The following is a 23,832-nucleotide window of genomic DNA, read 5'->3' as shown; positions in this document are numbered from 1 at the left end:
TTGCAATTCCTATCCGAAGGACTTCGTATAACGAATATTTCTTAATCAAGAGGCAGTCTTGGGCATCGTCTTGGTTTCGAAGTCGGAACCTCTTGGTTACGGGACCACTCCTTGAACCACTGAACCATCGCCCTCCTGATGTTACAGGTTACACAAGTTGAATACAATAAGGATATCTATACAGCCACCAAAAAAAAATCCTTTTAACAATATTATATTCAGTAATTCATATCTATTGAAAATATAAATGTTGAAACACTGTGAATAGTTGTACAACATAGCCTGAGAGACATTTTGGCCCCGAATTCACAAAGGAGGTTTGTCGACAAACCTCCTTTTCACTGCTTTTGTTTTTGACAAACCAAGGTTTGCAAAAACGCGTCAAAACGCGTCGTATGACGGACATAAACCTCGGTTTGTCGACAAACCTCCTTTGTGAATTCGGGCCTTAAAGTTCTTAGGTTGTGGGGTGCCATCTAGCAGCACATCACCGGACAGGCCTTTTTGACACAGGTGTTAACAATTTCTGATAAAAAATTCCCACATTTTCAGAAGCTTCAATATTATCTTGACAAACTCTGATAAACAAGCAAGCACTGACAAAAAAAACATCTCAAAATGATTATGTTTAAATAAAACAAAAAACAACCTTATGCTAAAATGTATATTTAGATAATTTACAATCTCATTATCAATAAATTGAAAATACAAATCGGTAAATCATAGTATCGGCACATTGATATATATTTCGATGTGGTTCTTGATCATTTATGTTCATTCATTCTGTTTGTGCTATTTCATTTAGGCACAGCCATCGTGTAAAGTACAATTGGACTACAATTCTTTTGTCAATAAGCAAGCCAAGAGTTCAATCAATATGTTCTATTGAAAGCTGTTATGTGGGATTTCCCCGTTTGAGGGTGTATTGCATCAAAATATTGGTGGTGGTTATTATAATGCCACTCATAAATATATCATATCTTAAACAGGCGCCATTTCCAATCTGCTACCGTGAGGCTATACCAGGCAGTTCCGCTACCAAGCAAGGTAATAATATACACGTATATTTTTCTCACTTCTGATTAATAGTAAAATATTGCAAAGTTTTTAGATAATTCAGAACGACATTAAGGCTTATAATTATGCAGTGGTAAAATAGATAATTGAATCATGTTTAAACATGATGTTTAAACATCAGTATTGCATTTTTGTCGATGTGAGTCACGGAAGTACATGCGCGCGCCATGTTTTATCACATGGCTAATATAATAATGTAGCTCTATCTAGCAGGTTCAGGTTCAGTCAAAATAATGAGGCAATCCGCGCGTACTATATATCTTGCTCTATGTACTACTTTATTTGTCTGACGGGGGTGGGGCGGGCACAGGTGTCAACAATTGCTAACAAATTAAATTCCCCTAATTCCCAGAAGCATTGTTATTATCTTTAAAATCTCTGATAAGCAAGCAAATGAGGAAAAACAGAATCTCAAATGATTATCCTTTAAATAAACCTTTATGCTAATATTTAAAATAACCACCACTTCCAGATAATTCACAACCTCATTATCTTAAACGTGAAAATAATGATCGGCAAATCATAATATAGACACATTGCTAAATATTTCGATCGGTTCTGGATCATTTATTTGCATAACGTCACTCATATTTCTGACAACAACTGTTTGTGCTATTTCATTTAGGCACAGCCATGGTGTAAAGTACAATTGGACTTCAGTTCTTTTGTCAATAAGCAAGCCAAGAGTTCCATGAATTTGTTCTATTGAAAGCTTTTATGTGGGATTCCCCCGTTTGAGGGTGTATTGCATTAAAATGATATCATAATGCCACTCATCAATGTATCATAATTATCTCAAACAGGCACCATTTCTAATCTGCTACCAAGAGGATATACCAGGAAGACCCGCTACCAAGCAAGGTAAAATACACGTATACTTTCCTCACTTCTGATTAATATTAAAATATTGCCACAGTTTTTAGGTGATATAGAACAATATTGAGGCCTATATGTGGCAGTAAAATTGAGTTCATGATAATTGAATGTTAATAGCTGAATCAGGATTGCATTTTTTGTCGATGTGAGTCACGGAAGTACATGCGCCCGCCATGTTTTATCACATAGCTATTGTATGTAGCTCTTTTATGTAGCAGGTTCAGTCATGTTTGATTTGATTGTCTGCATATTTGTTTTGTTTGTTGTTATAAAAAGTATTTCATGATATAAAAGATGCAACTGTTCCGATTATTGAAGCATAAATGAGTTCATCGACAAAGAGTGCATGGTTTGGGTAGCTATAGGAATCAATAGTACAAATATTATAGGTCAGATGATCTGGCCAGGATTATGTGGGCAAAATACACATATGGAATATTATTTCCTTACAAAAGTTTTAAAGCAAAACACGAAGACACCACTACGAGATCACTGAAGTCCTACAGTTGTTCAGTTCCTAAATATATATATATTTTTTAATTCAGTCGTATCAATAGTCATTAAAGGTAAAGACCAGTATTGGAAACGCCCCAATTTCAAAATATGAAATGGAAGCTCTTATTACCAATCATGTGAAAGAGTATGTTTTGACTAAATACATGATGATAACAATTTTTACGGGAAACCGCCTACTAATAATGTGGTAAATTAGTTTATCTATTGGTGTGTGAGAGATAAATGCACGTGTGCGTAGTCCCATATACATCTTACTGTGTACAGGGCTTGTAACTTTACCAAGACTGGGCCAAATTTCTTATCATTTTGATTATTCCAAAACCTTGCAGTACACACCAATACTTATATGCTAGATGATCAACCTTTTCTGATCGATTTCACAACGTTTCTTTCACAAAGCAATCGCATGACCATAACTGGTCTTTATCTTTAAGATCATGAACAATTAGGATTAAAATGCGTGGACAATTATAGTACAAGATGAAAATGGATAGTCATACTTACTGTACATCCAGCGTATTTGAATATATTGACAATTTAACTCAGATAATTCTGCAAGAACAGCCTATCAAAAATGTGTTAAAAGAAATGTAAATAAAAATCGAACCCAGGGTATAAAGTGTTTTACCATATGAGAAATATTGAGCTTTAATACAAAATTATATTATTTTTCGCTCTAAAGTACTGATACTTCACTTTTTGTTTTACTAATCATTTCAGAGATGGCCAATGCTAGTGCTATAATCATCACCGATTCTCTCAATCTTAAGATCACTGCGAAGATTCCGCTCGGAAATATCAAAACCCTCTTCGTCGATCTTGGCTTCGATCTCGTAGACATCGAGAAGAGGGATGTCGCGACTCATTCAAAGAACGATTTAATTACCGCTCTCCTGACCGCGTGGAAGACTAAACATGGCAACGGTTTGGACCAGGCCGAGACTCTGAAGCATGTCATGAAGGAAAATGGCGTCGACGAGGCCGTGAAGTTGATACAAGCAGGTAAGGAAGTTATTGTGATGTAATCATTGGCGTAGCTACCAGGGGCAAGAGGGGCATGAGCACCACCCCCGCCCCCCCCCCCCCCCCAATCCATCGAAAGGTGAAAAGAGGAGCAAGAGAAAGACAAGAAGGAGAAAGGAAAAGCAACGCGAAAAGAATGATGTTGGACGACACCCCCTCCCCCGCACACCCACAATACACGAACACTCGCGCACATACTCCCTTACTCGATGGCATTGTTTTCACTATTTGGGATAATTTCTTTAGGTTGTATAATATACCCATCATCCCAATACACCAAAAATGCTTAAGATAACATATTGCATTTTTAAAAATAATTGCTAGGACAATTTCCAATAATAATTTTCTCGTTTACTTATAGCTAGATCCTTATAACCTATCCCACATATCACATAATATTTAATTACCTTCGTGGATTTTCTATTCATAATTATCTATAATTAAGCTATGTTACAAAAGAAAAAATGTGACTGTTATAAATGTATTAATCCGCACCTCTTATTTGTGACTCTTACAGCTATTGACAAGGTCATTCCACCTGCAGTTACGGGCCTACTGCCTGACGCTACCGCGTTGCCAACATCAACAAACGAAAAAAACAGCCCAATGAAACACTAGACATCTTTAAAATTCATCGGCATTCCCCCTTTCTCTTTCTAAAATTACGAAGGAAACTTGACGCAATTTTCCGGAGTTTTTGAGGGGTGCATTTTTACTTTTTAAACAAAGATTGTTCCTGACAACCTCAAAGCTTGCCCGATGTTTGCTCGATATAGCAACAAGCAATGATGTATGCAGACTGGATTCCAAGTATTGTAGTTTATTCATTAATACCAGATAAATGGATTAATAAGTTCGTGACTAGGTCGCCAGGAAAGAAACTTTGAAGATTGTTCGTAGACCGGTCTATTGTCGTACAATCCCCTGCATCCCAATATGTGATCAAAATACCAACGACTCTTTCAGGGGGTGCTGCAGCATCCCAAATCTTTGCACCCAGCTCCATTTCCTCTTATTGTATTCGGTATTCGCGTCAATGAAGGCATCGATTCTTTTCTGTAATATGGATTGAAAATATTTTCTGTACTGATTTCCTTGACTTAGCCACTTACTGTTCAAATGTGAAAAACGAAGATCATTGCAAAATATATTGCAGTATAATAATTTTTATGATTAGAAGGTTATTCATGTCGACTTTTGTTCTTAGTGGATAGTGTTTCGACTTCACAGATCAGATAAAGGATCTGATAAAGGAGAATTAAATTTTTAAAGAATTTTTATCGCATTATGATACAGACCTTATTGATTTTGTAAATATTCACTTCTCTAGTACTATATATTTTCTAAATCACGGCAACAAAATTGATTAGGGCATTTCTGTATTCTTTTCATGTTCATTGTGTAGTTTCCATGCTTTTCTTTACAGATAAGTGAGTTGATTTTGCGTACCTTACTATATTAGCCCTATTTCGTAAAATTCTATCTCTGATAATCAAGAGATATTTTCTTAATGATAAGGATATGCTGCAGGTTTGGATTACCAAGAAATAGTTAAGAAAATCATTTGTTATACAGTGAGCAGGGCGTTACGAGACAATTAAACGAAATGGATGTAGATATCGACTAAATATTCAAACAAGCTATCCGAACGCTTTCCAAAAGGAATTTCTTTTTTTAACAAGAAAAATATTAATGTTCTCCTTTGGTGTTACATTTGCCGAAGATGTTGATAAATTTGTTCGTCATAAATTACATTTACTGTTAGCAATATATCGCGATTTGTCCCGGCAAAGGTCGAAAACTACTCTTTATTTTACCCAATGGAATTTATCTTTACCTGCTTTTCACAAAATTGACTCATGTTTCACCTTCAATTTTGTCTACAAACCTTAAGTATTTCATATAATTCTGTATGGGTGTTTTATATGTTTTTTCATTTTGGTGTCATTCGATTTTAAAGGGGATTTCCACCCTGATATGAAATTAATTTTAATAGAAGCAGAAAATGAGAAGAACAGGTCAGCGAAAGTTTGAGCAAACTACCGATTAAAAAGAAGAAAGTTATGAATTTTTGAAGTTGCGATCAATCAAACACAAATTGGCATCACTGAGACGTTTTTTTGCGAGGTCCTCTCCGATTTGTTTTGTTCATAAAGTTTCAAAAACTTTTAATTGTTTCCATTGCTCTCAGGTCTCAGGCTCGTTTTGCATATATTGTGTACATGATTGTAGATGCCTGTCAGTTTCAATTTACTTTCGTTTTATTTTACTTATACCCTGAATAAAAGTTTTTGAAATGAGAAGTTTAGAAAATGGCATACTTTGTTCGAATGTTCACGGCAAAGTGCTTGGTATCACCACAAGATGTGTATTAGTCATCAACTACGTAAACATATATCATAATGGTAATCATTATCATCTTCTTCATTATCAACTACATAATCATATATGTTAATGGTAATCATCATCATGATCAACTACGTAATCATATATCATGATTGTAGTCATCGTCATCTTCTTCATTATCAACTACGTAATCATATATCAAAATGGTAATCATCATCATCTTCACCATCAAATATGTAATCATATATCATAATGGTAATCATTATCCTCTTCTTCATTATCAACTACATAATCATACATATTAATGGTAATCATTATCATGATCAACTACGTAATCATATATCATAATGGTAGTCAACGTCATCTTCTTCATTATCAACTAGATAATCATATATCAAAATGGTAATCATCATCATCATCACCATCAACTATGTAATCATATATTATATGTATAATGGTAATCATCATCATCTTCTTCATTAACTACTAGATAATCATATATCACAATGGTAATCGACATCATCAACATCATCAGCATCAGAGTGACCTCATCCTTCTCATCCTTCTCCTCCGATCCTCCTTCTCTTCATCATCATCATCATCATCATCAACACTTTATCCTTATCATCACCATCACCATCAGTATCATGATCATCATCATCATCGTAGTCGTCATCGTAGTCGTCATCGTAGTCGTCATCATCATTAACTTCACAATATTTCGACAATAGATTCCTTATTAAGATTACATGACGATGTAATAAAATATCAAACGGTTTTCTTTGAAACTTAACGTATCAAATAATGTGATTTATTATCACCCGAGCAAAATTCACATATTATTCACAAAAATTTGGGCGTGATCTAAACGTGAAGTTCAGGCTTCAAACAACCTATTTTCGCTCCAGTAATATCGAGGCGGCAGAAATGAAAAAACTGTGTGAAGATATACTTGGCTTCAAAAATTCTACATATTGGGTGGATATAAGGTGTATTTTGTTAAATTCTAAAGTTGATGGAACCCTAAACTACATCAGTGCATGTTGTGAACTCGCATGTAATGCAAATACTTTCACAAATAGTATACAAAAGAGAAAAGATCATTTAATAATGATAATTTCTAAGCATGTTTAAACTTATATCGTAACGTTTGTAAGGGATATCCAATAAAGTAAAAGAATCGAACAGTAGAATCCCCAATATTTTTCCTAAAAAGTGGATTTACACCCCTACATTTAGAGAGTGACCCTGTAAACAAATGATTTGATATGGTGTATACTGCGCTTTAGGCATCCATGAGCTAACTCCAAAACTGACTTTTGTGACAGAGAGATATCACAAAACCATCTATGATGTATTATTGTGAAGTCTTCAGTGTTGTAGTCAGGGGCGTACGCAGGGGGGGGGGGGTTTGGGGGTTCAAACCCCCCCCCCTTTGGTATTTTTATGTATGTAAACCCCCCTAAAAAAACCTAAAACCTTTTTTTTTTTTTTTTTTTTTTTTTTTTTTTTTTTTTTTTTTAAAAATTAGACCCACGGCTAACCTAAATAAGGTGAACTTACCCCCCCCCCAACGAAAAAAAAATGTCAAATTATCAAATTTCGAGACCCCCAAAAAAAAAAAAATGTGTCCGCTTACCCCCCCCCCCCCCCCCCCCACTGAGCGACTTTTCGGCTGGCTTAGTCGTTGCGATTTTTTTTGACCTCCAAAAAAAAAAAAAAAATGTGTCCGCTTACCCCCCCCCCCCCCCCCCCCCCCCCCCCCCCCCCCCCCCCCCCCCCCCCCCCCCACTGAGCGACTTTTCGGCCGGCGCGATTTTCAAATTTTTGGGAGCAAAATATTTTAAAACCCCCCCCTTGAAAAAATCCTGCGTACGCCCCTGGTTGTAGTAACCAACGTCTGTCACAAACAAGGTCTAATGCACTTTGTACCCATTGTGGCACACGTACACTCCATAGAAATTACAAATTATAAAACGAGTAGAAGTGACAATAACAACGATGAATATACATTTGGACAAAACGATTATCTGTTCTCAACTTTTTGATCTAGGTCGCGAAAACTGTTTTGGTTCTCGTATTATTCGCAGTAAGTCAGTCATGAACGTAGAGATCTATTCTTCCTCTCAGTTAACTCAAAGATACAACCGCAGCCAAACCTGTATATTAAGGTCACCCTTTTGAAACACAAAAATTGGCCACTGTAGACAGTTGGCCTCCTAGGCACTTTTTCAACATAATCCTCCTAGAGGGAGGCAATGCAGGTGATCACTTTAGACAGATGGCCTTCATAAAGAGGTGGCCACTAAGACAGGTTGACGATACATGTACTGTCAATATTGATACTTTTTAATCACATAATTATGACCAATGCGCCGGTCCTAAAACTAGATGGGCACTGGTTTTCAGAAAATGAGACGCATGAAATTGTAATATGTACTCAATTTTGCACAGTTCCTTTTTATTTTTTATTCCAAATGCATTACCGAAGGTCTAAATATCAATACCAGCTTTGTCATCTTACAATATTTGGGGGAGCTCATAGACTTAATGTTTATTCTGAAGAGGCGGGTCGTCTGACCATTTTGAATTGTCCAATCACATCCACTCTTCTGCATCACGTGTCACTCCGATGACGCAACAACCCAGTGGAGCGCTGTACGTGTCCTGGTTTTGCTCAATCTGAAACGAAATCAGAATAAACTATTCATCATCTAAAGCATTATTACAGGCACGTTTATGAAAAGAAATGGGGAGGGGTGGGGGGGGGGGGGGGGTTTCCATGTAAACAATACATATTATTATTATTATTATTATTATAACAATAACAAACATTAACTCTTTATTGATTGCCTGAATTGATGTAATACGAAAATGAAAGGGTCGGTCAGTGAAGCTTTTTGCTGGAGCACTTTTCTTTTCTGTTCGAGTTATATCATTTGCATTTTTCTTTATATTTGTAAGTTAGAGGGAGTTAGAGTGGCTATAAGTTGCTAAAAATGTATGGGATTCTATCTTAAAATCAGCAAAGATAAATGAGCTTAATAATGTAGCTCGGGATGTAGCTCTATCTAGCAGGTTCAGGTTCAGTCAAATTCCGCGCGTACTATATACCTTGATGTCTGTACTACTTTATTTGTCTGACGGGGGTGGGGCGGGCACAGGTGTCAACAAATGCTAACAAAATAAATTCCCAGAAGCATTGTTATTATTTATAAAATCTCTGATAAGCAAGCAAGTGAGGAAAAACAAAATCTCAAATGATTATCCTTTAAAAAACAAAACATTATGCTAATATGTAAAATAACCACCACTTCCAGATAATTCACAACCTCATTATCTTAAACGTGAAAATAATGATATAGGTGAATCATAATATAGACACAAAAAGGCATTGATATATATCTCTATACGGCACTTGATTATTTATTTTCATAACGTCACTCATATTTCTAACAACAACTGCATGCACTATTTCATTTAGGCACAGCCATGGTGTAAGGTACAATTGGACTTCAGTTCTTTTGTCAATAAGCAAACCAAGAGTTCCATGAATAATTGAAAGCTTTTATGTGGGATTCCCCCGTTTGAGGGTGTATTGGATTAACGATCGTTTAAACACTCTCTCATTTTAAGTTTTACCTTAACATTTTTTTTTAGGCCGCCATCCTTGTCAAGCTTTGCTTATATGATTGCGGTCATCTGCACTTTTCCAACATTATAGTTCGGATGATACTTTAAATTTATGATGATAATTATGTTATGGAAATATTAAGTTTCGTTAGTATATGTACATATATTATGTAAAAAAAACATTTTGATATGAAGAAATTATTGTTTGTACATGTTGTATTATACCTTACATTTATATGTTCTTTGTTATTCAGTTATATTATATTTGGAAAAATGCAGAAATAAAATAAAATAAAATAAACATAAAAATGATATCATAACGCCACTCATCAGTATATCATATCTCAAACAGGCGCCATTTCTAATTTGCTACCAAGAGGATATACCAGGAAGACCCGCTACTAAGCAAGGTAATAATATACACGTATATTTTGCTCACTTCTGATTAATAGTAAAATATTGCATAGTTTTTAGATAATTCAGAACGAAATTGAGGCTTATATGGGGTGGTAAAATTGAGTTCATGATAATTGAATCTTAATAGCTGAATCAGTAGTGCATTTTTGTTGATGTGAGTCACGGAAGTATGAGTCCGCCATGTTTTATCACATAGCTACTGTATGTAGCTCTATCCAGCAGGTTCAGGTTCATCTATTTTCATAGATTCACTCATATTTCTGACAACAACTGTTTGCGCTATTTCATTTAGGCACAGTCATGGTGTAAGATACAATTGGAGTTCAGTTCTTTTGTTAATAAGCAAGCCAAGAGTTCAATGAATATGTTTTATTGAAAGCAGTAATGTGGAATTCCCCCGTTTGAGGGTGTATTGCAATAAAATGATATCATAATGCCACTCATCTGTATTATCTCAAACAGGCGCCATTTCTAATCTGCTACCAAGAGGATATACCAGGAAGACCCGCTATCAAGCAAGGTAATATACACGTATATTTTTCTCAGTTCTGATTAATAGTAAAATTAGCCTAGTTTATAGATAATTCAGAACGACATTAAGGATTATAATTATGCGGAGGTAAAATTGAGTTCATGATAATTGAATTTTAAACATCAGTATTGCATTTTTTTCGATGTGAGTCACGGAAGTACATGCGCGCTCGATGTTTTATTTCAGAGCTTATGTATGTAGCTCTATCTACCAGGCTCAGTCATGTCTGATTTGATTGTCTGCATATATTTGTTATTTGTTGTTATTGTTACCCTCTCTTCCTTTCTCTAGCTCTCTCTCTCTCTCTCTCTCTCTCTCTCTCTCTCTCTCTATCTCTCTTTCTCTCTAGCTAGCCCCCCTCTCTTTCTCCCTTTTTTTTCTCTCTCTATTTCATTAAAAGAATTTTGGTTTTTATTCAATTAATAATATCATATCAAGACGATTGGATCGACATCCTTTAAAGTGAACCTAAGATTTAATAAGTATGTCTTACAAGTTGAACATCACAAGTTTTAAAAAAAGTGTGAAATCGATTATTTATTGAAGCGCTCACAGTCGTCATGTTTCCCTTTGGTGCATACTTTACATATTTCCTGTCTTCTAACTATTGTGGTCAAAAGAAGTATCAACATGAAGAGGCGCCATTTCAAATCAATACATGCTTCACTAAATGATAATTATGATCACCTAATGATTCAATAAAATAATGGAAGGTATAATAGACTTTGATCAATGACAATTGGAGTCTACCGTATTATGATCGTTATTGCATGTTAGTGTACATTTGTTACCAATTCAATTCAATTCAATTCAGAACTTTATTTCAGACTCAGCTGCACAAGGCAGTGGTCCATAAAACATATGTTACATATAGATAGGGATAATAGCGGAGTATGAACATGATGATGATAATAACAACAAATCGTACAAAAACTAAAGAATATAACAAACTAAAAACTATACTACGTATATACAATGTAACTGTAACATGTAACCTGTATCTGTAAAATTGATAACAGAAGACCTACAGCAATCTAACTCTAAGCTGTACCTGTAACTGCAATATTAAAATAAATATATGTATAACAAAGTGAAGTTGTCACTTAATTGTAACAATCTCTGCTCACTAACTAGAACAATTAATATACTAATAATAGATAACTAGATATTATAACAAGCAACAAGGACTAAGGACTATACTGCAACCATAAGAGGCTGGATAATCCTTGGTAAAATCATGCAAAATATGATCAATTCCGAGGTGTAAGCAGGCTATTAAGCCAAAATTTCCAGAGGCCCGATGTGTACCTAAGGCAACTATACGTGGGGTTCACTAATACCTTTACAATACCATTCTCAGAGACATCTACTCTCCGGATGAACTTATACATGAGATTTCGTAATACAGCCGAACAGACTGGAACATTCAACTCAGCAAACATTACCCTAAATAGGAAATGTAGCAAAAAGATATACACAAAACGCAAAGAACAAACATATTTTTCCTCCAAAACAAACTGCTGAAAATGAGGAAGTACTGCAGGAAATCAATCAACCTTTCTTTACACAACATACAAAATCGAACCTAGAATATAAAGTGGTTCATCATAATAGAAATCTGAAGCTACAATACAAACTGATTGTATTTTTTGCCTAAAAACACTGATACTTAATTTTTGTACTTATCATTTCACAGATGGCCGCGGCTAGTGATGATAGGCCTATAATCACCGATTCTCTCAATCTTAAGATCGTTGGTATTTTCCCATTGAACAAAATCGACGACGTATTCGTTGAACTTGGCTTCAAGCAGGTAGACATCGAAAAGAGGAGAGTCATCGCCCAGTTGAGTTCGTCGCTCGACCGTTTGGTTACAGACCTCCTGAGCTCGTGGAAAACTAAACACGGTTGTGGATATGATCAGGCCCAGACTCTGAAGGCTGCCATGAAGAAACATAGCATCGACGGGGCCGTGGAGTTAATACAAGAAGGTAAGGAAGATATTGTGACGTAATAATTGGCACGAGGGTCATCCAGCCCCCCCCCCCCTATCCCATCGAAAGGTCAAAAGAGGAGAAAGAGAAAGACAAGAAGGAGATAGGAAAGGCAACGTAGGAATAATAATGTGGTACGACCCCCTCCTCCACATACACCCACAATACACACACACTCGCGCACATACTCCTTCACTCGACGGCATTGTTTTCAATATTTGGGATAATTTCATTAGGTTGCAAAATATTCCTTGCCCCCAAATACACCAAACATGCTCAGGATTCAATGACGCATATTTTAATATTTTTTTGCTAATGAAAATTTCAACAATAATTTTCTCATTTCATTGGGGCTAGATGATTATAACCTATCCCACCTATCACAGAACATGCATGTACTTACCTCTGTGAATTTTTCTATCTATAATTATCTATAGTTATCTATTTTACAAAAGAAAAAAATTACTAATATAAATATTACCCCTCTCGTTTGTGTCTCTTACAGCTATTGACGAGGTCAATCCACCAACGAAGGGCAGTCTGCCTAAAGAGAACGTTAATACCCTGCCTCCTAATCTGCTATAAAAAAAACACGAATCTTGACTCCCTGCTCCGTTTCCTCTCATTGCAGTCGGTATTCGCGTCAATGAGGGCGTTGATTCTTCTCTGTAAGATGGATTGAAAGTATTTTTTGTAATGATTTCCAAGATGTAACCACTTACTAGTCTAATGTAAAAAACTTATTAATGTCGACTTTCATTTGTATAGGATAATGTTTCGACTTCACAGATCAGATAAAGGATCTGATAAAGGAGAATTAAAAAAAAAAAATTGTATCGCATTATGATGCAGAACTTATTGATTTTATAAATATTCACTTCTCCTATACTATATATTTTCTAAATCACGGCAACAAAATTTATTAGGGCATTTCTGTATTCTATTCATGTTCATTGTACTCTATCCATTGTGTAGTTTTCATGCTTCTCTTATCAGATAAGTGAGTTGATTTTGCGTACCTAACTATTATAGCCCTATTTCGTAAAATTCTGTCTCTGAGAATCAAGAGTGATTTTTTTAATGATTAGGATATGCTGCTAGGTTCGGATTACCAAGAAATAGTTAAGAAAATCATTTGTTATACAGTGAGCAGGGCGTTACGAGACAATTAAACGAAATGGATGTAGATATTGACTAAATATGCAAACAAGCTATCCAAACACTTTCCAAAAGGGATTTCTTTTTTTTAACAAGAAAAATATTAATGTTCTCCTTTGGTGTTACATTTGCCGAAGATGTTGATAAATTTGTTCGTCATAAATTGCATTTACTGTTAGCAATATATCGCGTTTTGTCCCGGCAAAGGTCGAAAACTACTCTTTATTTTACCCAATGGAATTTATCTTTACAAGTCCTGCTTTTCACAGAATTGACTCATGTTTCACCTTCAATTTTGTCTACAAGCCTTAAGTATTTCATATAATTCTGTATGGGTGTTTTATATGTTTTTTCATGTTGTTGTCATCCAATTTTAAAGGGGAAGTTCACCCTGATATGAAGTTAATGTTGATAGAAGCAGAAAATGAGAGGAACAGGTCAGCGAAAGTTTGAGCAAACTACCGATTAAAAAGAAGAAAGTTATGAAATGTTGAAATTGCGCTCAATCAAACAAAATTTGGCAATTAACACTGTGATGTATCTTGCGAGATATATAAAGTTTCATAAAGTTTCATTTTTTCCATTGCTCTCATGTCTCTGGTCCATTTAATACTGTTGTGTACATAATTGTGGATGCCTGGCAGTTTCAATTTAGTTTCGTATTCTTTTACTTATACCCTGAATAAATGTTTTTGAAATGAGAAGTTTAGAAAAAGGCATACTTTGTTCCAATGTTCACGGCAAAGTGCTTGGTATCACCGCAAGATGTATATAAGTCATCAACTACGTAAACATTTATCATATTATCGTCACCATCACCTACGTAATCATATATCATAATATTAATCATTATCATCAGCAACTACGTAATCCATATATTATAATGGTAATCATCATCATCATCTTCTTTATTATCTACTACATAGTCATATATCATAATGGTAATCAATATCATCATCGTCTTCATCATCAGAGTAACTTCCTCCTTCTCCTCATCATCCTTCTCCTCATCCTCCTATACTCTTCATCATCATCATCAACACTTTATCCTTATCATCACCAACACCATCATCATCATCATCATCATTAACCTCACAATATTTCGACAATAGATTCCTTATTAAGATCACACGACAATGTAATAAAATATCAAACAGTATTCTTCGAAACTTAACGTATCAAATGATGTGATTTATTTTCACCCGAGCAAAATTCACATATTATTCACAAAACTTTTGGCGTGATCTAACCGTGTAGTTCAGGCTTCAAACAACCTTTCTTCGCTCCAGTAATCTCAAGGGAGCAGAAAAAGAAGAAAAAATGTGTGAAGAATTGTAATTGGCTTCAAAAAGTCTACATATAAAGTGGATTGTTAAATTCTTAAGTTGGTGGAAGCCTATACATCAGTACATGTTGTGAACTCGCATATAATGCAAATACTTTCACAAATAGCATACAAAAGAGAAAAGAACATCTAATAATGATCATTTGTAAGCATGTTTTAAAATAGATCATAACGTTTGTAAGGGGTATCCAATAAAGTAAAAGAATCAAAAAGTAAAATCCCCAATATGATTCCTAAAGGTGGATTTACACCCCATACATTTAGGGAGTGACTCTGTAAACGAAAGATTTGATATGGTGTATACTGCGCTTTAGGCACAGAGAGATACCACAAAACGAACTATGATGTATTATTGTGAAGTCTTCCGTGTTGTAGTAACCAACGTCTGTCACAAACAAGGTCTAATGCACTTTGTACCCATTGTGGCACACATTGCATAGAAATTACAAATTGCGACACATGTAGAAGTGACAACAATGAATACAATTGGACAAAACGATTATCTGTTCTCAACTTTTTGATCTAGGTCGCGAAAAGTGTTTTGGTTCTCGTATTATTCGCAGTAGGTCAGTCATGAACGTAGAGATCTATTCTTCCTCTCAGTTAACTCAAAGATACAAACACAGTCAAACCTGTCAAGATTTCAAGATTCAAGATTCAAGATTTGTTTATTTCTTTCCACTTGCATAAAAAAACATTTCATTCAGTAACAGTAGTAACAAGTTCATCGTAAACTAGCATAAAAACATTAACAATGAAACAGTTATAAAGACTTTAACAAATGTGGAAAAAGAGGTGGTCTGTTAAAAAAGCACAGCTTGTTAAAACACAGATCACCTTTACAGAAACAACATTTTTTTTAAAAGAAGTAGGTTATATTACAGGGGGAGGCGGACTAATACTAATCTAGTTACCTATACAGACTATAAATAAATATCAGATCTACCACTAATTTACAAAATATGGTAGACTAAAAAAGAAAACAGAATAAAGATAATGGAAAAGTAAAGAAATAGGGGAAGGAGGATAATGTACAACACGGGGGGGGGGGGGGGGACAATGCTATTCCAGTTACCTATATTGAATACTAATAAAAATCAGATCTATTCACTGTAGGTGTACAGTAGATGAAATTTCAGCTTACGTTTGAAGACAGAAGAGCTTACAGACTGCCTAATAGAACAGTCTAAAGAGTTCCAATACTTTGGTCCAGTATGTGCAAGTGTATTAATCCTAAGCTGAGTTCTAGCTGATGATACATGGTATAAGGCAGCCTGCCTAGTAGAGTATTTGTGTATTTGGTTATTCTTTACAAAAATAGATGCTATTGACATGGGAGCTTCACCCTTCTCCAACTGATACATAAGATATCCCAGATATAGAAAATATATATCTTTTACCTTCAGCATTTTATTTTCGTAAAATAGCTTGTCAGTGTGAGCACGCCAATCAGCTGCCGAAATAATTCTCACTGCTCTCTTTTGAATGAGCAGAATTTTATTTAAGTAGGATTTGGCTGAGGCACCCCAGGCTAGCACACCATAATTTAAGTATGTCAAAATTAAGGAACAGTACAACATGCTAAGTATTTTTCTTGGGAATACAAACTTCAATTTGTTGATCATACCAACATTTCTAGAGAGCACTTTACTTAAATGAGTAGTATGCATCTTTCAAGTCAATTTATCATCAATGTGGAGACCTAAAAATTTAATAAATGAGACCTTTTCAATATTTACCTGATCAAAGACTACATTACCAGGCATTACTGTTTCACTATTACTAAATAACATATGTTTAGTTTTTAATAAGTTTAGTGACAGTTTATTTGCATGAATCCATTTAGTCAATACACAAAGCTCTCTATTTACAGTTTCTAAAAGAGTATTTAAGTTTCTATGAGAACAGAATACACTTGTATCGTCTGCAAATAGCAAAAAAGAAAACGTCTCTGAGGATTTTGGAAAATCATTTACATATAAAATAAAAAGCAGGGGACCCAAAAGGGAACCTTGAGGTACTCCACACGTGACGGGTAACATATCTGAACAAATTTCGCCGAGCTCCACAAATTGCTGTCTGTTACTAAGATAACTTCTAAACCATTCGAGTGCAGGTCCTCTTACCCCATAATAAGAGAGCTTGTGCAACAAAATATTATGGTTCACCGTATCAAAAGCTTTGGAATAATCCAAAAATATACCAACCGTATGGAGGTGTTTATCAAGTGCCGAAGATATTTTGTCTAAAAGACATAAAACAGCATGAGAAGTTGTGTGTTTCTCGCGAAAACCAAACTGAGAATTTGAGAAAACTTGACACGACTTCAAAAACTTTATCAATCTAATATATACAAGCTTTTCCAAAATCTTGGAGAAGACAGTAAGTAGAGAAATTGGTCTATAATTACCAGTTTCTACAGGGTTCCCTTTTTTATATATAGGCACAACTTTAGCTATTTTCATTTTTTTAGGAACAATTCCATGCATTAAAGACAAGTTATAAATGTGAGTGAGAGGTACGACTACAAATGAAATTACTTCTTTTATCAAATCATTAGTTATACCATCGTATCCAGGGCTCTTCTTCCTTTTCAAGCCACTTACAACATCTATAACCTCAGAATTCACTACAGGAACAAAAAATAAAGACTTTTCATTTGGACTGGTTAAATAATTTCCATAGGTTTCCTGTATATCAGGTATGGAGCTAGACAGAGTAGCACCAATGTTAGAAAAATATTCATGAAATGCTTCACACATAAGTTTCTTGTCTTCAATAAGACCATCCTTCCAGGTGAGTTTTGTAATACTATGTAGTTTAGGATTGGTTTTCAAGACATTTCGAATAACTTTCCATGTACCTTTAACATTATTACACGTAGACTGGAATTGAAATTGATAATAGTCTTTCTTTGCTTGGCGCAGAGCAGAAGTCAATATATTTCTATAGTTAGTATACTTAAGCTTGGCTACACCAGTCTGCTTTGCTTTGTATCTACAAAACAAACGATTCTTGTTATTTATTGACCTGAGTAAAGACTTAGTGACCCATGACATACGAGGTACTCTTTTATATTCTTGCTTACTTCTTTGCACCAAGGGAAAGCATCTGTCATAAGATAACACCATTATATACATGAATTTATCAAAAGACTTATCAACTTCTGTTTCACATAAAACTTCGTTCCATTCAACAGTTTCCAATTCTCTCTTAAATTTTGTTATATTTCCCTGAGTGAATTTCCGTGTTAACTTATCACAGGATTCAGTACAAGAACTCCTTAATGCTAAAGATGTTCTAGCAAATATAGGGAAATGATCCGATATATCGGCCACTATTATACCAGCAGTGGGAATAGGGTGCAAATTGGTGAAAATATTGTCAATTAAGGTTTGTGAGTTATCTGCTACTCTAGTTGGCTTATTAATCAGAGGAATCAAAGAAAATGTCTATCAAGGTCACCCAATGGAAACACAAAAAAGTGGCCACTGTAGACAGGTGGCTTGTCCTGTCTAGGCACGTTCTTCAACACACGTTTCTTACTAGAGGGAGGCAATATGGGTGATCACTTTAGACAGAGGTTGACGATACATGTACTGTCAATAATGATACTTTTCAATCACACATGACCAATGCGCCGGTCCGAAAACTAGATGGGCACTGGTTTTCAGAAAATGAGACGCATGAAATTGTAATATGTACTCAATTTTGCACAGTTCCTTTTTATTTTTATTCCAAAAGCATTACCGAAGGTCTAAATATCAATATCAGCTTTGTCAACTTACAACATTTGGGGGAGCTCACAGACAAAAAGTTTATTCTGAAGAGGCGGGTCGTGTGACCATTTTGAACTGTCCAATCACATCCACTCTTCTGCATCACGTGTCACTCCGATGACGCAACAACCCAGTGGAGCGCTGTACGTGTCCTTGTTTTGCTCAATCTGAAACGAAATCAGAATAAGCGATTCTTCATCTAAAGCATTATTACAGGCACGTTTATGAAAAAAATGGGAAGGGGGCGCCAGGTGGGTAAACTCCTCACAAAGAAAATAAAAAGAAGACACATCAACAACAAAGAAAACAACAATAACAAACAATAACTCTTTATTGATTACCTGAATTGATGAATGGTCGGTCAGTGAGGCTTTTTCCTAGAGCATTTATTTTTCTGTTTCAGTTATGATTATAATTTGCCTTCTTCTTATATTTCTAAGTTAGAGGGAATTAAAGTGGCTATAAGTTGCTAAAAATGTATGAATTCTATCTTAAAATCAGCAAAGATAAATGAGCTTAATAGTGTAGCTCGGGATGTAGCTCTATCTAGCTGGTTCAGGTTCAGTCAATGAGGCAATCCGCGCGTACTATACCCTGTTGCCTGTACTACTTTATTTGTATGACGGGAGTGGGGCGGGCACAGGTGTCAAAAATTGCTAACAAAATAAATTCCCTTATTTCCAGAAGCATTGTTATTATCTTTAAAATCTCTGATAAGCAAGCAAGTGAGGATAAACAAAACCTCAAATTATCATCCTTTAAATAAACCATTATGCTGATATGTAAAATAACCACCACTACCAGATAATTCACAACCTCGTTATCTAAAACGTGAAAATAATGATAGGTAAATCATAACATAGACACATTGTTATATATTTCGATCGGTGCTTGATAATTTATGTTAATAAATTCACTCATATTTATGACAACAACTGTTTGCGCTATTCCATTTATATAAGGCACAACCACTGTGTGTACAGTAAACTTGGACTTCATCACTTCTTTTGTCAATAAAGGCAAGTCCAATGGTTTCTAATGGTAAATCAATAATGATAAATCATTAAATCATTAATGAATATGTTCTATTGAAAGCTTTGACGTGGAATTCCCCCGTTTGTGGGTGCATTGCATTAAAATGATATCATAATGCCACTCATCAGTATATCATATCTCACACAGGCGCCATTTCTAATCTGCTACCTTGAGGATATACCAGGAAGTTCCGCTATCAAGCAAGGTAAAATACACGTATATTTTGCTCACTTTTTATTAAAAGGAAAATATTGCCTAGTATTTAGGTGATATAGAACAATATTGAGGCCTATGTGTGGCGGTAAAATTGGGATCATGATAATTGAATGTTGATAATTGAATCAGTATTGCATTTTTTTCGATATGAGTCACGGAAGTAAATGCGCGCGCCATGTTTTTATCACATAGCTAATGTATGTAGCTCTATTTAGCAGGTTCAGTCATATTTAATTTGATTATCTGTATATTTGTTTTTTGTTTTTATTGTTTACCCTCTCTTCCTTTTTGTTCTCTCTCTCTCCCTCCCTCTCCCTCTCTCTCTCTCTCTCTCTCTCTCTCTCTAGCCCCCCTCTCTCTTTCCCTTGTCCCCCCCTCTCTCTCTATTTCATTAAAAGAATTTTGGTTTTTATTCAATTAATAATATCATATCAAGATGATTGGATCGACATCCTTTAAAGTGAACCTAAGATGTAATAAGTATGTCTTACAAGTTGAACATCACAAGTTTTAAAAAAGTGTGAAATCGATTATTTATTGAAGCGCTCACAGTCGTCATGTTTCCCTTTGGTGCATACTTTACATATTTCCTGTCTTCTAACTATTGTGGTCAAAAGAAGTATCAACATGTAGAGGCGCCATTCCAAATCAATACATGCTTCACTGAATGATTCAATAATATAATGGAAGGTATAATAGACTTTGATCAATGACAATTAGAGTCTATTATGATCGTTATTGCATTTTAGTGTACAGTTGTTACCAAACAGGGAATCATGGAAAATCACCACTATTGGTGGAAATGTAGTTCCTTGTATGAATGTCAGACATTACCCTAAATAGGAAATGTAGCAAAAAGGTTTACACAAAACGTAAAGAACAAACACATTTTTCCTTCAAAACAAACTCCTGAAAAGGAGGAAGTACTGAAAGAAATCAATCAACCTTTCTTTACACAACATACAAAATCGAACCTAGAATAGAAAGTGGTTCATCATAATAGAAATCTGAAGCTACAGTACAAACTGATTGTATTTTTTGCCTAAAAACACTGATACTTAAACTTTTGTACTTATCATTTCACAGATGGCCGCGGCTAGTGATGATAGGCCTATAATCACCGATTCTCTCAATCTTAAGATCGTTGGTAAGTTCCCGCTAAACAAAATCGACGACGTATTCGTTGCACTTGGCTTCGATCAGGTAGACATCGACAAGAGGAGAGTCGTCGCCCAGTTGAGTTCGTCGCTCGACCGTTTGGTTATAGACCTCCTGAACTCGTGGAAAAATAAACATGGCTGCGGTTTGGACCAGGCCAAGACTCTGAAGCATGTCATGAAGGAACATGGCGTTATGGAAGCCGCGAAGTTGATACAAGAAGGTAAGAAAGATATTGTGACGTAATCATTGGCGTAGCTACCAGGGGCAAGAGGGGCATGAGCACCACCCCCCCTCCAATCCATCGAAAGGTGAAAAGAGGAGCAAGAGAAAGACAAGAAGGAGAAAGGAAAGGCAACGCGAAAAGAATAACGTGGTACGACACCCCCTCCCCGCACAAACCCACAATATACGCACACTCGCGCACATACTCCCTCACTCGATGGCATTGTTTTCACTATTTGGGATAATTTCTTTAGGTTGCATAATATACCCAGCATCCCGATACACCAAAAATGCTTAAGATAACATATTGTATTTTTAAAATAATTGCTAGGACAATTTCCAATAATAATTTTCTCGTTTACTTAGAGCTAGATCCTTATAACCTATCCCACATATCACATAATATTTAATTACCTTCGTGGATTTTCTATTCATAATTATCTATTAAGCTATGTTACAAAAGAAAAAAAATGTGACTGTTATAAATTTATTAATCCGCACCTTTTATTCGTGACTCTTACAGCTATTGACCCCGGCTATTGACAAAGGCCATTCCACCTGCGTTCACGGGCCTACTGCCTGACGTTACCGCATTGCCAACATCAACAAACGAAAAAAACAGCCCAATGGAACACTAGACATCTTTAAAATTCATCGGTAATCCCTCTCTGTCTAAAATTACGAAGGAAACTTCACGCGACTTTTCGGAGTTTTAAAGGGGTCCATTTTTACTTTTTAAACAAAGATTGTTCTTGACAACCTCAAAGGTTGCCCGAGGCTTGCCCAACATAGCAACAAATGATGTATGCAGCCTGGATTCCAAGTATTGTAGTTTATTCATTAATAGCAGGTAAATGGAGTAATTCGTCACTAGGTCGCCAGGAAAGAAACTTTGAATTTTGTTAGTAGACCGGTCTATTGTCGTACAATCCCCTGCATCCCAATATGTGATCAAAATACCAACGACTCTTTCAGGGGGTGCTGCAGCATCCCAAATCTTTGCTCCCAGCTCCATTCCCTCTTATTGCATTCGGTATTCGCGTCAATGAAGGCATTGATTCTTTTCTGTAATATAGATTGAAAATATTTTCTGTACTGATTTCCTTGACTTAGCCACTTACTGTTCAAATGTGAAAAACGAAGATCATTGCAAAATATATTGCAGTATAATAATTTTTATGATTAGAATGATTCTTTTCTGTAATATGGATTGAAAATATTTTCTGTACTGATTTCCTTGACTTAGCCACTTACTGTTCAAATGTGAAAAACGAAGATCATTGCAAAATATATTGCAGTATAATCATTTTTATGATTAGAAGGTTATTCATGTCGACTTTTGTTCTTAGTGGATAGTGTTTCGACTTCACAGATCAGATAAAGGATCTGATAAAGGAGAATTAAATTTTTAAAGAATTTGTATCGCATTATGATACAGACCTTATTGATTTTGTAAATATTCACTTCTCTAGTACTATATATTTTCTAAATCACGGCAACAAAATTGATTAGGGCATTTCTGTATTCTATTCATTGTGTAGCTTCCATGCTTTTCTTTACAGATAAGTGAGTTGATTTTGCGTACCTAACTATTATAGCCCTATTTCGTAAAATTTTATCTCTGATAATCAAGAGATATTTTCTTAATGATAAGGATATGCTGCAGGTTCGGATTACCAAGAAATAGTTAAGAAAATCATTTGTTATACAGTGAGCAGGGCGTTACGAGACAATTAAACGAAATGGATGTAGATATTGACTAAATATTCAAACAAGCTATCCGAACGCTTTCCAAAAGAAATTTCTTTTTTTAACAAGAAAAATATTAATGTTCTCCTTTGGTGTTACATTTGCCGAAGATGTTGATAAATTTGTTCGTCATAAATTGCATTTACTGTTAGCGATATATCGCGATTTGTCCCGGCAAAGGTCGAAAACTACTCTTTATTTACCCAATAGAATTTATCTTTACAAGCCCTGCTTTTTACAAAATTGACTCATGTTTCACCTTCAATTTTGTCTACAAACCTTAAGTATTTCATATAATTCTGTGTGGGTGTTGTATATGTTTTTTCATGTTGTTGTCATTCGATTTTAAAGGGGATGTCCACCCTGATATGAAATTAATTTTGATAGAAGCAAAAAAATGAGAAGAACAGGTCAGCGAAAGTTTGAGCAAACTACCGATTAAAAAGAAGAAAGTTATGAATTGTTGAAGTTGCGATCAATCAAACACAAATTGGCATCACTGTGACGTTTTTTGCGAGGTCCTCTCCGATTTGTTTTGTTCATAAAGTTTCAAAAACTTTCAATTGTTTCCATTACTCTCAGGTCTCAGGTCCGTTTTGTATCTTATGTATACATGATTGTGGATGCCTGGCAGTTTCAATTTATTTTCGTTTGATTTTACTTATACCCTGAATAAAAAAATTTGAAGTGAGAAGTTTAAAAGATTGCATACTTTGTTCAAATGTTCACGGCAAAGTGCTTGGTATCACCACA

At 35.3% G+C, this 23,832-nt stretch overlaps 2 protein-coding genes and 1 long non-coding RNA gene across 3 annotated transcripts; all 3 read left to right on the top strand.

Annotated features, from left to right (window-relative positions):
- The first annotated feature begins 995 nt into the window (after positions 1-995).
- LOC105438052 lies at positions 996-4,592 on the top strand. The gene is made up of 4 exons (XM_030979719.1): positions 996-1,047; positions 1,881-1,938; positions 3,190-3,471; positions 4,010-4,592. The coding sequence occupies exons 3-4, from the start codon at positions 3,192-3,194 to the stop codon at positions 4,108-4,110; spliced, it is 381 nt and encodes a 126-aa protein (XP_030835579.1). The 5' UTR covers positions 996-1,047; positions 1,881-1,938; positions 3,190-3,191; the 3' UTR covers positions 4,111-4,592.
- Positions 4,593-8,113: 3,521 nt separating this feature from the next.
- On the top strand, positions 8,114-18,617 carry LOC115921716. Its single transcript, XR_004063064.1, has 2 exons — positions 8,114-8,152; positions 18,501-18,617. It is a non-coding gene; the product is annotated as an uncharacterized LOC115921716 (long non-coding RNA).
- LOC105443628 lies at positions 10,344-13,259 on the top strand. The gene is made up of 3 exons (XM_011677000.2): positions 10,344-10,408; positions 12,117-12,411; positions 12,920-13,259. Exons 2-3 carry the CDS (start codon positions 12,117-12,119, stop codon positions 12,997-12,999), a joined length of 375 nt encoding a protein of 124 aa, XP_011675302.2. The 5' UTR covers positions 10,344-10,408; the 3' UTR covers positions 13,000-13,259.
- Positions 18,618-23,832: the final 5,215 nt, after the last annotated feature.

Source organism: Strongylocentrotus purpuratus, unplaced genomic scaffold, assembly GCF_000002235.5.
Source record: "Strongylocentrotus purpuratus isolate Spur 01 unplaced genomic scaffold, Spur_5.0 spur5_scaffold_10, whole genome shotgun sequence".
Taxonomy (NCBI): Eukaryota; Metazoa; Echinodermata; class Echinoidea; order Camarodonta; family Strongylocentrotidae; genus Strongylocentrotus; species Strongylocentrotus purpuratus.
The sequence above is the reverse complement of the archived record's forward strand: the minus strand, read 5'-3'. Positions and strand labels throughout refer to the sequence as shown.